The following is a 23207-nucleotide window of genomic DNA, read 5'->3' as shown; positions in this document are numbered from 1 at the left end:
ATGAATAAATATTTATCTATGTACTCTCTTGCATGATTATTATTGGTTATCAATTATCATGTATCAGTGAAGTCCTCGTGACTCCAGTTTTTAATGTATTATTCAAAAGCCTTTGCGTACTTTTCTTATCCGTTTTCTCTGCAAAACAATCTTCTCTTTTTTGAGGATTTACATGCTTATAAACAATTGTCATCAAGTTCAGCAAAGTCAGTAATAAAAAGTATTTTGAATCAAGTTGTACTTTTAGATCCAGTGTGTTTTGATTTAGCGTGTGTCTTTTGGTGATATGCAAAGTATGCTTTGGAGCAGAGCTTTGATCTAAGCGTTTTTAGTCTGCAAATTTTATCATGATTGTTTGATTGTTAGTTTAGTACCATGTATTTTAAATCATTACTGTTTAATTAACTTTTGGGGGACTTGAGTCTGATTCACACTTCAATCAGTGAAGCTAATCTTTCATATATTAATGAGTGGTTATAGAGATACAAACACATATTAACATCACACTAAAATCCTGTTTTTTTCTAGTAGACATCTTTTTGATAGTCAGGTTCGCAGAACTCTCCTCGAAGTTCATCGCATGCCTCTGCAACGAAAACCCTGTTTCCAAATCCAAAAATACACTCTCTTTTTTTATTAAAAAAATAAAGAGTCCAAAAATACAAAATCAGAACACTACCAGAGAAACTGAGTTAAATAAAGAAAGTGTTGCAGATATATGATCTTGCATTTTGGGATTCTAGTAAAGGGGATATGTGAACGAATCGGTTATCCCCTCTCAACATTTTCAAAGAATGGAAATTCTTGCCTATGCTGATGAGACTGAAGTGACGTTTGATGGGCATAAATAGCAAGACTAAGTGAAAGACTCAAGACGGGTATGTCTTATATCTTTCTTTTAATATTTTGATATTGCGAATAATTAAATTGTCAATATATACTACGTTCCTGAGATAATGGACAAGAGTAGAACAAGTTCTTCTGAACCTACCAGTGGACATTTAGTTGTTTCCAAGTTTAGAGAGAAGTTTAGTTCTATATTACATTATAAATAGAAAGGAAGACACAAATCGAGAATGAATTTTCCTAAAAGAACTGCTTTTGTATGTTGTGTTTACACATCATTTAATTAGTTATGAACACCTTGTCAAAAGGTAAATAGAATATGAAACTTATAAATAAAGTTCAACCAACGCTAGAGTTTATTGACAATTTAAAACATATAAATAAATAAACCATTGATAAAAAAGCAGAAAAGACTAATTCAAAAGAAAATATCGTGATATAAAAGTATACATCAAGATTCAAACGAGATTTGCTGCATCACGTTCCATATCACGTGCAATAGCTGCACCACGTTCCATATCTGTGTATTATTAGGAAAAATTTATGTTGGCACTGCGAAAACGTGAAGTAAACAATAACAAGCATGAACAACGATCAAGAGTAAAATTTTATTGATCACCCTTATATATGTTGTTTGTAATCGGAAATATAATCGGAACTTAGGTTAAATTCTTTCAAATCCTGAAATATGAAAAAATCTCATCTATATATGGTATAGACAGTTTTAGATTTACAATAGATATGTAAACCATTTACCTTGCCAAAGCAATTACAGCTGTTGAAATGATCCAGAGACAAACAGTTGATCTTGTTCCTTTTTTTTTTGACGTCGCAGTCTAATTCAACATCAAAATAACAATTAGATAAAACACTTTAATATCATTAGTTAGAAGAATTTTGGCATTTTGTAACTGTATTTGGATGCAAAATTATTTTTTTATGAAATTTTACAAAAATTGGATATTTTTTTTAGGGCAATTGTCAATAATAGCACCTTTTGAAGTTTATGTCTCAAAAATAGCACTAGAAGGAGAAATTCACAAAAATGACATTCATTAAAGGGTAAAATATCCCTAATACCCTTGGTTTAAAATTAAATAAACAAACAAAAATAAATATAAATAAATAAAATAAAAATAAAAAAATAAAAAATTCTTTTTTTATAGTTTCAGATTATGTGTTTTCAGATTCGAAATTTTTATAATTTTTTTTTTGAAATTTTTTTTTTGAATTTTTTTTTTCAAATTTTTTTTATAATTTAAAAATACTTTTTGAAACTGTTTTTAAAATTTTTATTTTTATTTTAGTATTTATTTTTTATAAAATTTTAAACCCTAATTCCAAAACCCCACCCCTTAACTCTAAACCCTAAGGTTTGGATTAATTAACCCAAGGGGTATAAGTGTATATTTACCTCTTTAATGAAACCTATTTTTGTGACTTTGAGCCTTGAGTGCTACTTTGGGAACAAAAACTTGGTTTGGTGCTATCCTAGTCTTTTTCTCTTTTTTTTATGTTGTTGACAAAAAAGATTCGGGTGTAAAATGTATCAAATTACTAAAAAATTTCTGTTTTAAATTAACATTTTCTAAATAATTAATTTGGTTTCATAGTTCAAGAACATCTAATTATATAAAAATATGTTTGATTGCCACGTCATTAAGTGGAGGAAGAAAAACTTGCCACGTGTCGTTGTGTTTCCTTATATGAGCCTCGCGAAATAATGTTTGGGTTTTAACGTATTACTCAACAAATCTAACCCAATACAGAGAGTTGTGTCTTCTCCAAGTCGCCGCTACCGAAATCTCTCTGACACGAACAATGGAGTTTCGAGATATTGAGTGAGTCGAATCGATTTGAAGAAGCTCTTGTGAATCTTCGAGTAGCATTGTTTCGGCTTCTATTCTATTCGTCAGTTTCGATTTGCCGAAGCCATTATCACACTTCTTAACTACATCGTCTTCCTCTTCAAGGCGGTGTATCTACACTATATAAAGGTTAGCATACTTTCCTTGAACATCATCCTCACAAACCCTAATAAAAATTTTATTTAGTAGTTTTGGATTGGTGTTTATAAAACTGTAGTTTTGTTCTTTTTTTCTTTCTCTTTCTCTCCCCAAGATAGTTTGATAAACACCTCGGATCGATTCTGATAGTTTTTGTCTTATCTACAGTTGGCTCAACACAAGCCACGTGGTGGTTGAAGATCTTTGCTGCCTCCATTCACTGTGAAGCGGGCTTTCTCGAAAGGCTATGGCGAAGTTTCTCTGTGAGGAGATGAGTTGAGATGAGAGTTCTTGGTTCTCTTTGAAGAAATTGATCGACGGTTCAAGACAATTACTCCATTAGCGCAGGTGAAACTCTGGGAAGAGCTTTCATGGTGTTTGGTTTGGTAGCCGGCGGCGTTGAGGAAGTTCAATTCTTCGGCACTGTTTTAATGGAAACACCAACTCACTTAATCTCCATCTCTTTGGGACGACATCACCGCCGTGGTAACATGCTTTCTTAATGTCGGTGTGGTAACCTCAGCCTTTCTGCATATTCAAACGCATCTTATTGACAATCAAATTTTGATGCATGTTTTTTCTCAACATACAGAGCTTCCATGAACACTTGGTTAGAAGCAAACTCATTACCAAAATGAATATAATCTTGGAATGTTTTGCTAAATTGAGTATTCGTCATTAGCTGGTCGCTAAATTAATGATCTTTCATGATCCTGAACATACTTATCTGTTTCATATTAAACGTGGGGTTGAAAATATCTATATTGTTCTCTCTGAGGTCTGTCATGTATGCATAAAAGACTTTTTATAGATAAAAAGACTTAATTGCAGTGTTTAATTTTTATAGATAACTCATCGTGTTTGTTTTTGTTTGTACAGAAGGATCTTCTTCTTATGATCAGAACGATAAGATTCAAGGAAAAGAAGCTTCAGAACCTTGCCTTGCTGGAAGAAAAGAAAAGAAACTGAAAGATTAAGCTCTGCTCTTCCACCAAAACCAAGGAAATTAGTTGCACATAAGGTAAAGGTATGTTAATTCTTTGCCCAAAAAGAAGATGATCCTACACAAAGCAATTGTTGTTTCTGGGAATTTTCAGAAGTTGATGAAAGTAGCATTTACTGTACGTGTTCTCCATGTGAAAGAACTTAGTGTACTTGGGTTCCTTTTTGTATTTGATTCAGCTTAAGTTACAATGTTGTGTTTCTTCAAAGCTTTTTAGATGCAAGTTGTTTTCTCTTCTCTATGATTGTTGTAAAGTTGTGATGTGATCATCTTTGATCACTAAGTTTAAGTACAACGTAAATTTGAAACTTTTTGAGTGGTAATATGTTTGAAATTGACTACCGGTTTAAAACTTTGAACAATGATACAATGATTTCTATATGTTTTTTTACAAAAGATTTTCTTGAATATATTAAATAATGTTTACAAAGAAAACTATTGAGAGAACCTCCTCAAAACTATTGAGGAGAAGAGAAGAAGAGTATTCACTTGTTAGAATCCGGCCATCCTCCATCTCTTATTTCCTGGAGGATGGCCGGATTCTAACAAGTGAATACTCTTCTTCTCTTCTCCTCTTTTGCCGTATGTTTTGTGTATTGAATTGTCTCCTTTGAAGAACATAATATTGGCAAAAGAATCTTTAAAATTTTTAAGCACCCTAAAATAAGAGCCTTGCAATGGAGGAGGAAAAATGTCAAGTTGCTTAGCTAAGTCTCTTACCCAAATTATCTCCTTAAATACTATTATTATATTATTAAGCAACCCATTATGAGTTGGTAGGATAATGATGCTCTAATGGACCTTAAACATGATAGAACAAGTCAAACATCATAGTAAAAAATCTACAATGTTGTCCATAACAAGTATTGTGAATTAAAGAAAAAGATAAAAGACCAAGAACTAATAAACACAATATAAAAAATGAAAATTTAAATACTACGATAATTGAAAATATTTGTTTATAAAAACAGTAGAGGAAAAAAAACTAATTAAAATATAACTTCAACACCAATATTAAGATATTGGAGAATTTGTCGAATATAAATACGAATTAGAATATTTAAAAATAATTATGTTATATTGGTAGAGAAATAATGTGATAATTTGTCACTAACTTGGACAATATTTTTTTTTTACAATAAAATATAGAAAGAGGCAGGGAAATAATTTGTATAATTACAAATTTATATTTTATGCTTCGTAAATACAATAGAACACAACACTATACAAATGTAATATTACATGTCAGATATATATAAAGATATATATTATAATTACAATTCTATTATACATTTCTAAACAAAATATAATATGATAGTATTTTATCGTAACATTACATATTAAATTTTATAAATATACGTTTTTAGAATTCAAAACATGTAATAAAAGAAATCTACATTTCTTATAGGTAAATAGAATATTTGAGTAAGTAACTTTTAAACTGAAATGTAATTAAAAATGAGAGGTGAAAATGATAAATGATGAAATGGCAATTATACAAACAAAAAAAAACATTCCAAACCAACACTATAATGAATACATAACCATTAAGAGCAAGCAATAAATCATACCACAGATAATCTCTTTTCCAATCAAACCACCCACCTCAAGTATATTAGAAAACATACATCATTATTATACATATCAATTCCATTCGTAATTTTAACACACAAATAACAAAAAATAGCAACCATTACACAAAACAAGTAGAGCTTATTTACCGAAACCAAGTATCACCCAACAATGAACTTAAGAAATAAGACCGATGAACACCAGGAATAACATTCCCAACCTAGGAACATCATTTCCAACCCAACTGGATAGCTAATGTTCTGATTGCCAGTTTTTCTCCAAAGTTGAAATTTTCTTTTTGGAAAATTATGCAAAGGCCAGCCTAAAAAAGGTCATATATATTAGTTGTTAAATACAAATTATTTAACTAAAATGACAAAATAACTCAATCATGATGATGTCATAGAAATGGTGATATCATAGAAGCAAAAAAAAAGTCAAAACAAAAATTACTTACAAACAAACTAACCAAAACCTTAAAATAAAATAGGATACCTCATACATATCTCTTGCAAATGTGAATCTAAAACACAAACCACAAAATTATATAAAAATAATAACCTATATCACAAGTAAAATATATCCCGCCCGTAGGACGGGCCGATCCTAGTATAATTTATTTTTAAGTAAAAACAATCATCAAACTTATATTTACAATAAAAATATCAACAGTGTACTTTTTAGTTTCTAATTCCTTTTAGTTTCAAACTATATTCTAAAATTAATTATAATAGTATAACTCCAACATGTAAAACTAAAAAAAAATATAATAAACGATTATTTCGAAGTTTGGTAACAAAACATAATTTCACAATATAGATGAAAAACATCATTTAACGTTTGGAGGTAAAATGAAAAGTCAGAGTTTATAACTCATCCACAATTTATAGAAGTGTCAAAATGTTAAAGAAAAAACCGGTGCAGCAGATGTAATTTACTAGTCTAAGACATGGATTTTACAAGATTTACATGCATGCGCTAAGTTACTTAAACTAGTCTGAGATTTTCTTCATTATTGTGTTGATTAATATACCATGTAATTTAAATCACTACTGTATTATTAACTTTGGGAACTTGGGTCTGTTCACAACTTCAGTCTTGATAAAGTGAAGCTATCTTTTATATACTAATGAGTGGTTATAAAGATACAAACACATATCAACATCACATTCAAATCCTGTTTTCTTCTAATAGACATCTTTTTGATAGTCAGGTTCGCAGAATTCTCCTCCAAGATCATCGCATGCCTTGTTGGGGGTAGATTTACATTCTACCTCAAGGCCCATTAGACAATAAATTAGACCCATTTTACTATGAAACCCTAGTCATCTTTCTTCTATAAATAAGGAACTATCTCCTTATTAGATGGGGATCTCTTCTTCTTTAAAACACTTCTTACAAAGGGTTTATGGATTATTAGATTTCTTTACACTTGTAATCCTACATGTAATACAATCTTAAATCAATAAACTCTTTTGATGTTCATTTCTCATTTGATTCTTTTAAGATTTCTCCTAAACCTCAAGAATCTAAGCTTTTATCTTTAGATTCTTTATTTGATTGATTCCAACAAACATCACAAAGATAAACACCATTTTTGGATCAAACAATTGGCGCTAGAAGGAGGGGGCAAGGAGAACTATCTTGAAATGATATCGAACTTGGGAAAACCCTAGATCTAGAGTTTAAAAAAAAAAAACAATCTCGTGTTGTTTCTTCACCAATACACGGCTTTGGTGAGGTCAAAGTTCAAAGCTTCTTCAACCTTAGATCGAGTTGACCACAAATCATCTCGGTAAAGAAGGAAGCTTTTCATGAAGCCCGGCGGTTGATGTCACTAAAGGCCCACAAACGAGCCCAATACTCGGGGCTTGCCGTCTCCGAACATCACGAAGGGGCGCTAGAGCGAGAATGAAACCAGTTTCATCTCAAGACAGCTCCAACATCGTCTTCTTCTTCAGACGTCGTCGTCAAGCCCTATTCTTTCAGAGTTCCGGTCGCTCCTTGAGATCGTCAAAGACGGGAAGCCTTCGTAATGTTCGGATCCATCCAAAGAACGCGACAGCAAATCCAGAATCGCGGCAAAGGCGAAGTCGTGGTTCACGGCGAGAAAGACGTGGGTTTGCTCCTGTGTTTCTCCGGGAGGGAGATCATCAAGGCGTTACCTCCTCCCGAGGGTTCGATCAGTGGGCTTAGCATAATGGAGGGTCATGACCAAGAGCTCGCCACGTTAGTACGAGCATCATCATCAAGTTTATGATCTCCCGACAGTAACGAGCCAAGAAGCTTTCGGACGAACCTCTCGGCTCGGCCGTTCGTGCTCCATCAGTGACAACGTCTTTGAGCTCTATCAAGATCAAGTTTTGAGCTTTGTCTAGAAAAAGTCTCAAGCTAAAAGATGAAGCTTTCTCATGGAAGCGTTGCTTTGTTCTTGTGGGACTTTGATCGAACACTTGGTGGGCTGATAATAACATGAAGCAACAATGGCTGTTCCTGTTCGAAATCCCTCCAGACTGGCACAAGATATCTCCATCAAAATTGCCTACACAAAAAAAAAAAGATAAGTCTCCTTTTCAATATTTTGGTCAATTATCCATTACCACTAAATAATACTTCACACTTTGTGCAAGTCGTGGATTCTTGATTAATTATTTATCAATTATTCATTCGCTGAGTCAATGTTATAAATTATTGTATACTTTGAACGATTGTTCCCCATAGATAATTGACAAGCTACCTTGCATAACTCTCCAAAGCATTATTAAATAGTTTCTTACGAATTATTTTCAACTTCTAATGTCTTTGTTTAATAGAATGGAGCGTAATTTCACGGTGAACTAAGGGCTAGGCCATACCAGTCAGCTCGGAAGCTTATAGACCCCGCTCATTTCTGGCTCTCGTCTGATAAACGAGCTTGATCACTGCATCACACAAAGCTCGCCACACTGACGGGATAGTACAAGCTCCTCGTCTTCGTTAAAAACGAAACCGAGTGACAGGAAGTTCTTGCCTCATCTTTAAGACGAGACCGCTGTAGCAAGTGCTGTCTCTTCTTCATCCCGAGATCGCTGTATCCCAAGAAGCCCAAGGACAGCTCTGGCCTTTGCTTTCACACAGCAAAGGGAATCGGTCGCATCTTTCTACCCGACAAAGGCTTTAACCTTGGCATGAGCGTGAGAATAGGAGGAGAGCTCCTTCATGACGAGGAGAAGGTTCAATTGGTTATGATCATGTCGATGACAACCTCTCCAACAAGGTCTTGCTTCTTCGAGAAAGCTCTCTAGACAAGCACGTCGTTACCGGCAAGCTCTTCAAGGCCTCGTTTGCGTGCCTCCGTTCAAGGTCCATCTCGTCTCACCTCGTCGACGACTGCTCTTGTTGCGACAGAAGCCTTGAGATCGTGCGGGTTAACGCCGAGCAACAGTCATGTGATTTACTAGGCACAAGTCAACGCCAAACAACAATGTAAGTTCAAGTTCGTCCGGTACACCGCCGAGAAACAGAGGTGATCATGTGATCTCGGCACCCGGTTTCTTATGGCTTCATCACCATGACGTCTTCAAAGCTCCATCAACGAAGCTTCTTGCGGGCCTAAAGCTCCATCACTTGCTCGACGGTCACGAGGCTAAAGGTCATGCACGCACGTCAGCCATCAAGAAGCTCGAGCTCAAGTTCAAGGATCAAGAGGCTCAAGCTCATGCACACTCCTAAGTTATCTTCCTCACTAGGCCTGTGGTACTCTCTCGACGCTTCATGCTTAACCTCCGCTTTGAACATGAACCGGCATACGAGTTTGTCATCTCAAAAAAAAAAATACGAAGAAGAGGTTGCAAAAGGAAACGAGCTCTCCACAGTGAGGAACAAAGATAAAGTCATCAGCTTTGAGTTCACCGTCATCTCAGCTCTGATAAGAGCGATCCATTGAGATCGTCAGCACAAAATGTCATCACGTCCACAATAACTTCTTTGTCAAGTTACAAACAAGGCTCATCCTCAAAGATAAGTATCTTATAACCTTTATGAGATAATTACGGTTGATTGATTTGTTGTTTGCAACCTGTGCATAATGATTAGTAATTGATAAATTACTAACATCATATGCAATAGCCGAGCATTAACACAAGTTAAACTATCGCTTGCTTATCAATTATACAAAACTTGGCTGGTTCTTTTGGTTAACCTTGATCTGATCATGCTTTTTGTTGTGAACCAGAGTTGATTAGATCGTTGAGCCAAAGAGAATCAACAAGTGACTGCTACTGTCATGTCCTCATGCTTGGAATGGCGATCTCGCAGCTACAAACTTGTCTGAATCAGCACAAGCCGGCGCTTTCTTACGTCATCATGCCTGACGAACACACAAGCCAATAACTTGCTCGGCACACACGATCTCAACACGAGACTTCGGGTCGGCAAAGTTTGGTAAACTTATTTTTACTAGGCACGAGTTTAAATTCAACTTGCTTTTTATTAGGCACAAATTTGCATTAGACTCACTTATTGTTAGACACGAGTTTACAAAAACTCATCTTTGACAAGGCATGAGTTTACAGAAACTCTCCTACTACTAGGCACGAGTTCTCAGTAAATTCGCCTCTGTCTCAGCATAAGTCAAGTAAACTCGTCTTTCACTAAGCACGAGTTTAAAGCAAACTTGCCTTTTACTAGGCACAAGTTCGAAGTAAACTCGCCTAAACCATCATAGGCATGAATGTGTCTAGTTTATTGTCTAATAAACCCTATTCGTAAAATTCACAGAGATCGACTTCATCTCTCTCTACGAACTTGGGGGGACTTATTGTTGGGGGTAGATTTACATTCTACCTCAAGGCCCATTAGACAATAAATTAGACTCATTTTACTATGAAACCCTAGTCATCTTTCTTCTATAAATAAGGAACTATCTCCTTATTAGATGGGGATCTCTTCTTCTTTAAAACACTTCTTACAAAGGGTTTATGGATTATTAGATTTCTTTACACTTGTAATCCTACATGTAATACAATCTTAAATCAATAAACTCTTTTGATGTTCATTTCTCATTTGATTCTTTTAAGATTTCTCCTAAACCTCAAGAATCTAAGCTTTTATCTTTAGATTCTTTATTTGATTGATTCCAACAAACATCACAAAGATAAACACCATTTTTGGATCAAACATGCCTCTGCGGCGAAAACACTGTATCCAAGTACAAACAACACACACAATCAGAAGTTGAAAAACGCAAGCTGAGAATCTCAGTGTAAATAAAGGAAAGTGATCTTTACGTTTTCGGGGTGTTATACTCTAGGTATTCTCGGTCTACGTTCTCTGAAGTCACGGGACGGGAGATGGGCTTTGTTTCAAGCTTGACTTCAGGGGAAATGTCAGCTGAACATGCATATCCGCTGATCACTTCACATGCTTCGGCTGGGAAAACACTGACCATAGATATGTCATTGAGTCAGTCAATGAGAGAAAATAAGCAAAAAAAAAAGAAGAAGGGAAGTGAAGGACTTACGAAAGGAGGGAGTCATAGTCAACGGTGAGAGGATCAGAGGTTGTAGGAGATGATGTGTTTGGTCTCAGAGATGAGAGTCTTGAAGCTTTAGTGTTGGTGATGGTCTGAGGAAGAAGAAGAGTTAGCTTTGGAGAAAAAAGTGGTGAAGAAAGAGGAAGAATGGTTGGTTTGATAGACAAAGCTCCCTGCATTTTTTGTTGTTGTTAGGAGATTGGTTTAGTGTTTGGATATTATGTTTTGGAATATTTCATGGTATATATATATAGAGCCAGAGCAGAAGAAGAGATATTTTCCAAAAGGATAAGGTTCGGCTTTGTTGTATGTGACTTGTGAGAATGAAAATCAACGGAAGCTTATCCTCCCCTCTTGGAAGATATTTTATCCAACCTTTATGTGTTCTCTGAGTCAGCAGAATCAATAGTTGAGTCTTATACTTTTGTCATAAATGGTGTAAACTATGCTACACCTTTATAAGTTACATGGATTCAAAAAACAAAAGAAACAAAGCCAACGTTTGCTCACAACATTGTCTTTATTCAGGTTTTCTTAAAAGCAAAGCTTATACATACAAACCCCTTCAGTACCGGCGTACACTGGTTGTAGACAGAAGCACCCGACTCTGTTTCTTCCCTCTCTTTCCTGGCTCTTTGATGGCTACAGGTGTGGTCGGTGTTCTTGATGTTACACTAGCGAATGATGTTGTGTTCGTGTTTCTCGCACCTGCAAAAAATGTTGAGGTCATTAGTGAATCCTAAAGACAATTTGCTGAGCTAAACCAGAGGTTACCTGTGGTTGCGTTTGATACTTCACTGTTGCTGCTGCTGCTTTGGATGTTTGTTGGTTCGTTATTCAGGTTGGGGGAGTCGTGGCCAGCAGCGAAACCGAGCCTTGTCACGTGTGAGAAGGAACTTCTCTCTCCGATGGTTGGAGGGCTTGACGATACTACTGGGGCAGAGTTTCCAAGGGCTAAAACAAAAAGCTTTTCTGATTAGATCAGTAAAACCTTGTACGTAACCTGAAATCAAATTAAGAGACGAGAGGTCACCTTCAAAATCATCCAAGGAAAATGAAGGATCGTCACCATAATAGAACTGCCCACAACTGGCCATCAATGGTGCAAGCTCTGCAGCTGCGGCTACTTCAGCTTTTATTTTATCTTTTTGCTCCTAAGAAAAAACACAACATCATATAATTTCATAGCATGATTTTATAGCCTAATCAAATCAAATACTAACTATAGGAAACAAGTAAAAGCCGATGGAAGTTGGAATCTGAAAAGTAGTTAAAAAGAGCAATACCTTCCTAGCACGTTCTTTCCTCTGCTTCTCACGCTTCTTGATTTCGTCCATAAACGGAGCAAATGCTTCAGGAGGTAATGATTCCCTCATATCAATCTCACATATCTGAAAATGTTATGAAAAAGAGGATGAACCCCATGGAGAATATGTAAGATAACTAAGGAGAAGCCCAAGGGGAAAATGTACCTGAAATGTCGTAGTTAAAGAAAAATGACTCAAGAAGCGGTAGCGTCTCCTTATCGCTTCTGACTGGGTGACAGTCTCCATTTCCACTATCTTCCCACTCACTCTGCCGTTTCATAAATTGAAAATCAGAACTCTAATATATCCACAAATTCACTTGCATTCACTCTAAGTCTTGGCTATCACACTAAATAACATTTCATTAACTGAAAGGCGCTATACACCATACACATTAGAACCAGCATCCAAAACCCATGCATAAATGATTAGTCAATGAAAAGATTCTTGACTTTTACCTTGTTGGAAGAAAGTCATTGCTTCCATAGTGGTGCAGAAGGCATTTCATATTCAAAGAGTGAAGGATAATATGCTGTCCATCAACGGACTGCATAGGGAATAAGATCATGTTTTATTGAGCGTTGTGGTATGTTTCTTTATCAATAAAACAACCAAGATTGTCGACAGCAAATAACACTTGATTTCATCTAATGAAGTGACCAGCATATAGCAATAAAAAATCAGCATGCAGCTGATACTTTTTTTTTGCAAACACAAAAGTATCCATCAGAAACTGGTTACCTGATAAAAGTTGTACGCATCATCGTTGTCCTTTTGATCCTTGCTGTCATTTTGGTGCAAAAGGGGCCTTTTACTCCCATTGTCTGAGGAGGGCATCAACGGTGCATCCTTTTCTACAAGAGAGTGACCATCATCACAACTCTTTTCCAAACTAGACTGAGATTCCTCATCTGACTTACCAACTGAAGATTCTTCAGTTGATTTATCTTGATCGTTAGAGCTGCTGATTGTTGCTCCTTTAGCCAAGCTAGGTGCTTGATAACCAGCTCGAGAAACATCAGGAGGTGAGGAAGACGGTACATGACTTCTAGGCTTCGCGCTTGGTTTGCAACAATTAGAGAGCCTCTGCTCCTTCCAATACAACTTCCTCTCCTCCAAACGCTCCAAAGCAGCGTTCACATATAGGTGTTTCTCCAAGTCGTCCACGAGCCCAGGATCTGCTCTTGCAATCCAACCGTCCAGCTCCGAAACCGCCTGTCTGACAGAGAGATCAACATCTTGCGTGAACGTGAACTTCGAAAACGGATCAGGAACGTCCGAGTCACTCTCGTTCTTCCGTGTCGGAGCAAAAGAGTCTTTCTTGCGAGTCAGAAGTATAAACTCGATGGGATCTCCAACAGAGTACTGTTTGACGTTTTCGATATAAACCGTGTACAACTCTCTGGGAGAAATCATCACAAAGCACAGAGGACACCTCTTGAAGCACTCCGCCTTGTGGTTATCCTCACCGATCAAAAGGTACTGCAGAACACACGGGAAGCAGAAGATATGCCCACACGAGGTTATCTGCGGACAGAGAGGATACTCCAAGCAGATAGGACACTGCACAGGAGACGGAGTGGAGTACCTCACGCAAATGATATTATCCCACTGCAGCATCTTATCAGGATCCATGGAATCAGGAGAATGATCACCCGTGTCCAACACAACGAACTTGTAATTCGCCTGGAGAAACAAGTCCTTGTTATAAGGCCTCCTCCTGTGCATTTGCCTTCTCTGAGGTGGAGGAGGAGGCCTGGACTGTTGGGGAGAAATGGGATCATACTGAAAGTTCAGTAAATGGTTCCCGCTAATCATATTAGCCCGTCTACCAGTTGGATTGTGATGAGAGGAGACTCTAGGAGAGTTGGAGGGTCCAGTAGCATTGTGCTGCTGCTGCACATGAGAAGAAGAAGAAGCAGCAGATCTGGCATTTCTCCCTCTGGACCTATTTCTTCGACTCTCATATCGAAGATGGTCATGTCTATCTGCACTAGGTGGGGAAAAACTCTCCTTCCCTGCTCCAATTTGCGTTATCTGCAACATAGAGACAAAATGAACGAAATAAACATACAAAGCAAACTAAAGGAGTTCCACTTCCACAGTATAAAGTAGAAGCATCATCGTACACACTGAGAAGTATCTAACTGTACCTCTTTGGAAGATCCATGGCTATGCTCTTCCTCAGCTGCAGTATTCGGTTCTACAGTTAAAGACAAAACCCAAAATCAATCTAAACAGCAGATTAAAGCTCAAATTTTTAAAGAAACCCTCAACAGCAAACCGAAAATTAGAACAGATCAAAGATCAAACTTTTAAAGAAACCCTAAACAGCAAATCGAAAATTAGAACAGATCAAAGCTCAAATTTTTAAAGAAACCCTAAACAGCAAATCGAAAATAAGAGCAGATCAAAGCTCAAATTTTGAACCAAACCCTAAACATCAAAATCGAATTCGCGTTCCCCAATGTCAAAACCCTAAAAAAAGAGGGCAAAATCGTTTAGCTAGAGAATCAATTTTCCCTTACCGCGAGAGCCACTGGAGAAATCAGAAGTTGGGAGAGAGGATCCGGCGAGGCTGAGGGATCCAATTCGAGAGGAAGGAGGAGACACGAGAGAGCTGTTGCCATGCTCAGAGCTAGGGTTTAGAGACGAATTCGAAGGAGGAGGAGAAGATTCGTGACCTTGAATATGCGTAGGAGGCAAGATGGACATGAAAATTTTAGGGATGACAAAGTGAGTTATCGCCGGCTCAGAGCCACAGCTTCTTCTGATTCTTTCTATTCACTTTTTTTGATTCTTCTATGGGCAAAAAAAAACATGTCGTTTTTTTCTTTCTTTCATATACAAACCAACACATGTATCCGACCCGAGTCTGGAACCCGACGGGATGATTCCTTCCTACGCGGGTGGATATACCGAATCTTACATGATTACTGTAATACCCTCGGTTTATTTTGATTTTTTATACTTTTGGTGTTTGAGCCTAAACCAGAAAATATCCATTTCATCTTCAATGCGTATATTTTCAATTATATGGTTGTTTGTGTCATCTGCAGAAATATAAACTTCTCACAAATAAGAATATATGTGAATTATTTAATTGAAACATTTCAAATCTAGTGAACATTTGCTCATGATTTTTCCTCAATTATGTAATTATTTAATTTGTATAATCCAACTTTAGATAAAAGTCTACTAAAATGCGATAGTGGGGCTGAGTTAGGCTGAGCCCAACCCAAACAAGTAAAAGCCCATTACTTGATTTAAATCTATTTGGTGGTTCTGTTTACAACATACACCATGCATGAAGAACCATGGAATGATTTGTTTTCCCTCATTAAACCAAAAAAATTCACAAAGACATTACAATGATTCATTTAAATTAGGTACTAATGTATGAGCTGAGAATTAAAAATTTATTATACTTATCAATATAAAATTTCTAACACATCTTCATGAATTGCTCAAGCAATTGAACTATTAACAACACACCCTCATGACATTATGTTGATTTGTAACATAAATCAATTCATTTACCATGATGAAATGAGTCAGATAGTCATTAAATCTCATCATTCAACAGTTATATATAAACATATCCCCCCCACCAAAATAAAAAAGAAAGGCAAAAATGGGATTTGAATGTGTTTGTTTTCATGATCTCTCAAACAGACCTTTAACATAAACCATGCCTTTCTCACTAAGCAGAAGCTCCTTCCTCATCTCTTCAACTTGCACATCATCCCCTTGAACCACAATCTCATCCAGTTTCCCTTTTTTTCCCACCATCATCTTCACCTTTATCTCCTCCTTCCTCGACGCCTTCTTCCAGTAATACGCTCCTCTGCGCAACACATCCATCATCATCATCAATCATTCACAACAAACAGCTTCAGGGACAAATAAAGAGAGTGGAACCTTACGCGAGTGGACTAAGAATGGTAATGAAGAACCAATTGTTTCCAAACTCAGGCACCGTAATGGTTAGGACAAGACCCACACTTGCTAAGCTTATACACGTACAGAACGTGAGCAGAGCAGCTTGTCCTCTACTTGGAACCATTGTTCCTTCAAACCTTTTTTTTTCACAATCAAACAACAATCTCAGCAACTAAACGCAAAACCCATTTAAAAAAATCAAAACTTTTCTTCTAAATTAGCCTTACGTGATTGTTTCTCCTCGATCGGTAACATTAAAGTTCTTCCTTGTGAAGAAAGAAAGAATCTCTCCAGCAACTTGCTTTGGCTCCTTCTTGATCCCTTCGCTAACGAACGTCTTTCTCACTATCTGAAACAAAAGTCTCAACCATTCGATTCAGCTTAAGAAACTGGGAACCGTGGGGGTGAAGTTAGGGTTTAGCAATTCGATAAAAGTTCGAACCTTTGATTTAACAGAGCGTTTGATGAGAGACCAAAGACCTGGAACTGAGATAACGAACAAACCCAAAGACGTGTAGTAGCTAGCTAACGAGTAACCACCACCAGTCTCCGACATCAACAGTAATGAACTAGGGTTCTGTTCCCACCATTGATGAATCTGAATCGCTGAAGAAGATACAGCAGAGAGAGGCTCCACAACCATGGCGGTGACGACGGGGGAGACTCTGTTCCGCTTCGTCTCCCATCCCCGTCTCCGCCGCCCTTTGATTACTACATCTCTTGAAGTCACCCATGGACAAGATAACGGCGGAGATAACAGCTTCGTCGCCATTGTCGAAAGTCAAAAGCTTTCTCTTCGGCTGAAAAAACAGCTTTACGTGATCGTGTGTGTGTAAATGAGTCTATCCATAATCGTGTGGTTCTCATTTTCTAATTTAAAAACAGATTTTAATTTGGATTTATGACGTCATTTCAATAAACATAACCTCTGTTTCTAACTTTCTGTTAAGACAAAACTCCGTTTTTTCCTTTTTCTTCTAATCAACAGTAATAATGTTTTTCTTTTGTCGTTCGTCACGTCAAGATCTGCAAGGTAGATACATGAGACCCACCATCATTTACAAGTTCACCATATACGGAAGAAGAGTCTTTATCATTAGATCTTTCCTTCCGACACAAAATCAGACCATAACATGATTCGAGTTCTCTTTGGCAATAAAGGCTATAAAGCATAGGTAGGTTGTAGCTAAGGTCAATTATTTTCCCGAAATTGATACTTTATAATAGGAAAAGTAGCTCTGAATCTTTAGGTACAAGCATAGTAATTAGGGTTCTTGAAACAGAAGAGTTGTTTATCATCTTCTGCTAGTTCAACAGTTAGCCAACTGGAATCTGTTGATCACGTCTAACTTGGTTGGTTGGGTCACTATTACATTTTATGAAGACCATAAACTGTTATATGTTAGTCCAAACTTTATATCTACCGAAACAGTGAGTAATCAATCTCTGCTAGTGCTAAAAGTGGATCTATAACCATGGGTCTCAATCTATAACTAAGGTTTAACGAAGGGCAAAACGGGATTTGATTCATACAGAAAACATAGATTTTATTAAAATTTTGAAGCCAGATTATTCTCACTAAAAATTAGTTGAACTTCAACTCATACACTTCCAAGGACAAAGAAAACAACACTAAAGAATCACACAACACTCCACTCTTTGCTTCCTTTATATCAATAAATAATGTTTTTACAATGTTCAATTTTCTGCACTCATTTTCAAAAAAAAAAAAAAGCTGAAATAAACCATCAAAAGGAAGTAACAATTAAAAAGAACGAATAATAAATAGCTCAGCTGTTCTTTATACAATTAACACAAAGCAGCTGATCAGTCTTCTTCTTCCTCCTCCTCTTAAGTTCTCTGTTTAGTTTTGTCTCAGAGAACTTATATATAAATATATGTCTATTTATGTAAAGCTGGTTCCTTTGTAATCACTTTGATGCTTTAAAAAGCTGACTACCAAGAGTAACAGTTGGAGTACCTTCACCCATTACTGTTGTTAAGCTCACTTCTTTGTCCAATATTCTCTCAAGCTCCGTCACAACGTAACTCATTGTTGGTCTCTTCTCACTTGATACATCAAGACATATCAGTGTCAGTGTAATAACCTCCTCCACTCCTTCTGCTGTGTATGTACCACCTAGTCTCTCATCGATCATTGCGGGTATCTCAGTGTAATCCGTTATGTTTTGCATCTGCAAAATCAATAACATCACTCCAGTAGCATACAAGTGAGATTCAAAACACACTTCATTAGTAACATTCTATGTGATTACATAGTTACATACCCATTCGACTAGAGTTTGTGTTGAGCTTGAAGGGGATGGTTCTGATGCTTCTCTTCCACTTACTAATTCCAAGAGGAATACCCCAAAAGCATAGACATCACTTTTCTCTGAAAAGCTTCTGAACTCTTGAACCCTACAAGAGAAAAAAAAAATTCTTAGAAACTAAAAAAAAAAAAAAAAATCATGTGCACTTATTTAAAGAAAAAATTACAGATATATCTCCCCAAATTTATTAAAAAAATTATATACACTTTTTTTTTTTTTTTTTTTGGTAAAATGTTAAATATTATACCAATTTTCAATTTTTGACAGCTATTACATGAGACGACTAGTAGCGGAAATAAAATAAAAACAACACAACACGAGAATCGACTACAAACAGCAAGCAAGGACCGGGCTGAACAACAACGCAGCGAAAGCGGTAAAACAGAGTGATAACAAGATAAGGTTAAACCTTACAACTCTGAAACTATATGAGAAAACCGGTTGGTTGCCACGAGCTACCGAGAGAAGGGCGCCCTCAAACCCTGAATGCTACGGTTCCTACAGCTTCTAACCGAAAACTCAGACCGTACCAAAGCGAAGAATCAAACCACGAACCAAGAGCAGGCAAGATAAAAGACACCACCGACGGTACGAGGAAGAGCCGAAGACCGACGATGCCGTCGTTCAGTAGTTTGCGCCAGAGATTACCGCCTCCATTGCATTCCACCGGGACCGTATACACCCATTTAACCACAACCCGAAGAGAATGTGGATCGGTAGACGGACAACTCCTCCGGAGAAGACCAAACCAAAGCCACGCTCGTAGCCTGCTCACCAACTATCACACCACAAAACACAGCCTAACCGGAAATCGCTGTCAAGCCACGAAGACTAACCTGCTGAGTTTATTTGAGAAGAGCTGGAGACGGAGCAGGCCACCAACGTCGTTACCACACAGATCTGAGCGGGCAAGGAAACTCACATGAGCCAAAGCTAACCTAAGCACACCATGGGAACCCAACTCTACGCGATGCCACAGGGAAGTCGAAAAACAGACGGACGTCTCCGTGCCACCAACAGAACCCACGCGCACCCACCGACGGAGAACTCGACGGAGGCATCTCAAACAGGTAGAGAGAACCCGAGTTACCAAGATCTGGCGCCACAAACCCACTCGGGTTACCAAGATCCGGCGAACCCAAGAACCCCAACTCCACACGCAGCTTCATCCACCACCAGATGCCACACCGGAAGTGAAACGAGACCAACGAGGAGCTTAACGACGCTGCACGCGCCACCAACTCAGTGAAGCTTTCTGGATCTCGGGAAAACACTAGCAAGCTCCGATTAAGACTAGGGTAAAGCACGACAGTGGAAGAGGCCGTCCTCTAGCAACCTCCACAGCCGAAAACCCAAAATCTGTGGCCGGAGCGACCAGATCTGAGACACAGATGAGCATCACTCTCGCCGCAGAACAACGAAGGAGACAGAGGAGAGACAGAGATGGACGTAGACGGGAGGGAGTTAAGGTCCGGCGGCCGCGCGGCAGAGGTGGCGGCCGCCGGAGAAGGCTTAAGGTGGAGGTGTTAACTTGGTGAAGAGAGAGGTTAGAGATAACGTGTTTCAAGAGAGGTTAGAGATAACGTGTTTCAAATTATATACACTTATTAAATAAAATCTGAGGACCAGCTCTGATCATGTGAGGTGTAAAAGTAATTACTCTGGAGAGAGGAAGATGTGGTCAGCAACAACGTGAGACGATATACCAGCATCCTCTCTTCCTAAGAAGTTACGGACTCCTGCATCCGCAACTTTAGCAATGAAGTTTTCATCCACAAGAACATTTGCAGTTTTGAAGTCCTTATGTATCAACCGAGGACTCAGTGAGTGAAGATGTGCCAATCCTAGAGATAACAAAGGTTATAATTATAATGCAAGATCAGGACACATTTGATTCAAGGAGCTGCTTATAATAAGTTTACCTTTAGCTGCTCCTATAGATATGGCAAGCCTATTTCTGAACTCTAGCCTACTTCCACCAGCACCTAATCAAAGAAAAGATGATTACATTGTCTACTAAACACACGTTATCAAAACTGATTAGTTACCAGAGAGTTACCGTACAGGTGATTGGAAACACTTCCATTAGGAACGTACTCATAGACAAGAAACTGCATATTGCTTTCTTGGCAATAACCCAAAAGAGTAACAAGATTACGATGCTTGATAGCTGATAGATAACGAACCTGAAAGAACCCATTTCACAATAAGTTTGTAAGCATGTTTAAATTTTTAGATCATAACCAAACATTGAACAAGGGAGTTTATTATAATAAGAACCTCGTTGACGAATTCTTGTGTAGGCAAACCGGTTCTTCTCTTGATGGCCACGAGAACACCGTCTTGAAGCAGACCTTTGTAAACCTCGCCGAATTTGCCTACACCAATGAGGCTTTTATGGGTGAAACTCTTGGTGGCTTGAGCAAGTTCCTCCATTTCAAACCTTCTTGATTCTCTCATTGACAACTCCATTGCAACATTTCTTCCTTCTGAAAAACACACACAAATAACAAAAGTCTAAATCATGCGTGAGAGAGAGAGAGGGAGGTTGATGGGATTTGTGATTTAATACATTACCTTGAGAAGATGGATCAGAAGAGCCTGTTGTCTCAGACGCATTCTTGTGACGAAAGATGCAAAACCATAGGACAAGAAACAAAAGAGCAATCAATGCAAGAGCTCCAACAGCACCTCCAATGGCTGCTGCAGGAGTTGATGACATTTGTAAACGAAATAGCCTCTCTTCGATGCTCAAAAGCTGCTTACTACCATGCGATGACTCTGTAGAAAAACACGAGAATGTCGGTAAAATAAAGAATAAGAAGAAGACAAGACAAAACAAAAAGCGGTGACAACTTGTAAAGCTGAATGCGATTGTTTTGATTTTTGAAAGAATCACTCACACATGCAGTAAAAAAATATATATTAAAGAGAGAGAGAGGGAGAGAGAGAGAGAAAAAAAATATTTCATTAAAAATCTTTTGACAGATCTCCAGTTTTAAAGAAAGATCTCTACTTCATTGGCGAATAAATTTCACAAAAGTAGAATTCAAGAAGAAGTAGAGGAGCTTTTAAACATCAAATCTTCTAGAACTCGAAGGTAAAGGGAAGAAGAAAAATTCAAGTGTTGTGTCGGAACACATACAATGCCGACAGAAAGTGACATCACAAAGACAACATCTCTTTCTTAAGATGTACTTAGTGAGAACAACCAACAAGAAGAAGAAGAAGAATCAAACCACTAATGTTTTTGTTTTCAGTTTCAGAGATGACTTGACGTTTTACAGAGTGTTTACTCTTCTCCAACCACCAAACACCATTGTTTAATTTGTGGGAGAAAAGAAAAATAAAGAGAACCTCTGAAGCAAGTGGGTCACTTCGCCAGTTTGTAACTACAGCGAAATGAAATTTTTTTTTTTTTTTGGAGCTTAAAAGAAAGAAGAAATGAGAAACTAGAACCGCCGTGTAAACACAGTTTCAGCCGAAATCTATAAGAGACGACGAAACACACCACTCCTGACTGTCTCCTCCTCTCCTATTTACTCAGTTCAGTAAATCTCTGTTTTTTTTTTTTGACCTAATAGCAAGAGCATCTCCAATGTATTACTCCATATTTTACTCCAAAATAGTACAACACCAAAATGGAGTAAGATTTTACCCCCGATGTATTACTCTATTTTCTACTCTAAAAATAATATATTTTATTAATAATTGTAATAATATCTTATACTTATAAAAATTTACTAATTAACTCCAACTATTTTATGTTTACAAAAATTCTTTAAATATAATTTATTTAAATTAAAAGTTTATTATTAAAAGTACAAGAAATCATAAAATAAAATAAAAGACTATATATAAGTTGATTTAATAATGACATTAGAATATTTTTCTCATAAATGATCAACTAATGCATTTTCGTGATGAAACATAAGCTTATGTATCTTTGATATTTCTAAATTGAATAATTTTTTTCGAAATCGGACATTTTTATCTTCTACAATTTCGGTATCTGGAGGTGGAGCTTTTCTTCCAAGTTCAGTTGGTGCATTGTATTCACACTCATCCTCAATTATCATGTTATGTAAAATTATACATGTAGTCACGTCATGTAACACATTTTTTCCAAAACCAAACATGTCTTTTCACAATAGCAAAACACAATTGTAGATCCTTTTATGTTATCTTTATTTTATGTTATTATTATTTTTTAGTTATAGTATATATTTTTATGTAAAATTATTAAATAATGGAATGTCTTATTAATTTATGTTATTGTATCATTTTAAAATATTATTTAAGTAAAAAATTAAAAAATTAAAAATTTAAAGGATCATTTCACAAATAAAAAAAAAGTTCAACACCAAAATAGAGTAATGTCTAGGATTACTCCATTTATGGAATTTAAAATAGAGTGGGGTTGGAGAACATTTTGTTTTGTTTCGTTTCTTTTTTTCTTTCCTTTTTCGTATGTTTGTTTTTTAGATGGTTCTTTTAAACACTAATAAATGAGTCTACAGATTTTACTTGAATGTCGTCAGAGTCTCAGACTACAAAAAAGATATTTACTTGAATGTCAATAATTTTCTTTTTGTTCACAAAATAATGTAACCAGTGAGTGACAGATGGGAATTTATAACCCCTCAAATAAATCATAATCCTTAGAATTTGTTTTTTTTTTCTGTC

General features: G+C 36.8%; 4 protein-coding genes and 2 long non-coding RNA genes across 12 annotated transcripts; 1 reads left to right on the top strand and 5 right to left on the bottom strand.

Moving 5' to 3' along the window:
• Positions 1 to 522: 522 nt before the first annotated feature.
• LOC103854302 (light-regulated protein 1, chloroplastic) lies at positions 523 to 11185 on the bottom strand. The gene is made up of 3 exons (XM_033285986.1): positions 10928 to 11185; positions 10695 to 10847; positions 523 to 600 (listed from the first exon to the last, which is right to left on the bottom strand). Exons 1-3 carry the CDS (start codon positions 11116 to 11118, stop codon positions 525 to 527), a joined length of 420 nt encoding a protein of 139 aa, XP_033141877.1. The 5' UTR covers positions 11119 to 11185; the 3' UTR covers positions 523 to 524.
• Positions 1136 to 1812, bottom strand: LOC108870915. Its single transcript, XR_004455729.1, has 2 exons — positions 1603 to 1812; positions 1136 to 1527 (listed from the first exon to the last, which is right to left on the bottom strand). It is a non-coding gene; the product is annotated as an uncharacterized LOC108870915 (long non-coding RNA).
• On the top strand, positions 2217 to 5546 carry LOC103854300. Of its 2 annotated transcripts, none has more exons than XR_004455728.1 (3): positions 2217 to 2843; positions 3021 to 3537; positions 3732 to 5546. It is a non-coding gene; the product is annotated as an uncharacterized LOC103854300 (long non-coding RNA). The 2 variants fall into 2 exon arrangements; XR_630507.3 differs by having other exon boundaries at positions 2260 to 2843; positions 3021 to 3338.
• On the bottom strand, positions 6890 to 15070 carry LOC103854301 (RING finger protein 10). Of its 3 annotated transcripts, none has more exons than XM_033285982.1 (11): positions 14775 to 15070; positions 14400 to 14449; positions 12988 to 14283; positions 12705 to 12793; positions 12412 to 12514; positions 12226 to 12330; positions 11973 to 12093; positions 11714 to 11893; positions 10928 to 11647; positions 10695 to 10847; positions 6890 to 7969 (listed from the first exon to the last, which is right to left on the bottom strand). In XM_033285982.1, the coding sequence occupies exons 1-9, from the start codon at positions 14959 to 14961 to the stop codon at positions 11505 to 11507; spliced, it is 2274 nt and encodes a 757-aa protein (XP_033141873.1). In that variant the 5' UTR covers positions 14962 to 15070; the 3' UTR covers positions 6890 to 7969; positions 10695 to 10847; positions 10928 to 11504. The 3 variants fall into 3 exon arrangements, with proteins under 3 accessions (XP_033141873.1, XP_033141871.1, XP_033141872.1); XM_033285980.1 differs by having other exon boundaries at positions 6945 to 7969; positions 8283 to 10847; XM_033285981.1 differs by lacking the exon at positions 6890 to 7969 and adding an exon at positions 10440 to 10605.
• Positions 15071 to 15657: 587 nt separating this feature from the next.
• LOC103854303 (protein COFACTOR ASSEMBLY OF COMPLEX C SUBUNIT B CCB1, chloroplastic) lies at positions 15658 to 17021 on the bottom strand. Its single transcript, XM_009131241.3, has 4 exons — positions 16631 to 17021; positions 16416 to 16537; positions 16173 to 16325; positions 15658 to 16093 (listed from the first exon to the last, which is right to left on the bottom strand). The coding sequence occupies exons 1-4, from the start codon at positions 16958 to 16960 to the stop codon at positions 15904 to 15906; spliced, it is 795 nt and encodes a 264-aa protein (XP_009129489.1). The 5' UTR covers positions 16961 to 17021; the 3' UTR covers positions 15658 to 15903.
• Positions 17022 to 17839: 818 nt separating this feature from the next.
• Positions 17840 to 22847, bottom strand: LOC103854305 (nodulation receptor kinase). Of its 4 annotated transcripts, none has more exons than XM_018656214.2 (8): positions 21667 to 22843; positions 21099 to 21302; positions 20802 to 21010; positions 20581 to 20707; positions 20444 to 20506; positions 20182 to 20365; positions 18477 to 18609; positions 17840 to 18383 (listed from the first exon to the last, which is right to left on the bottom strand). In XM_018656214.2, exons 2-8 carry the CDS (start codon positions 21241 to 21243, stop codon positions 18120 to 18122), a joined length of 1125 nt encoding a protein of 374 aa, XP_018511730.1. In that variant the 5' UTR covers positions 21244 to 21302; positions 21667 to 22843; the 3' UTR covers positions 17840 to 18119. The 4 variants fall into 4 exon arrangements, 3 of the variants coding, with proteins under 3 accessions (XP_018511730.1, XP_009129491.1, XP_033141875.1); XM_009131243.3 differs by having other exon boundaries at positions 21761 to 22842; XM_033285984.1 differs by having other exon boundaries at positions 20802 to 21007; positions 21099 to 22847.
• Positions 22848 to 23207: the final 360 nt, after the last annotated feature.

The sequence above is a fragment of the Brassica rapa genome, chromosome A02 (genome assembly GCF_000309985.2).
Source record: "Brassica rapa cultivar Chiifu-401-42 chromosome A02, CAAS_Brap_v3.01, whole genome shotgun sequence".
NCBI lineage: Eukaryota > Viridiplantae > Streptophyta > Magnoliopsida > Brassicales > Brassicaceae > Brassica > Brassica rapa.
This window is presented reverse-complemented; position numbering and strand designations above follow the sequence as displayed.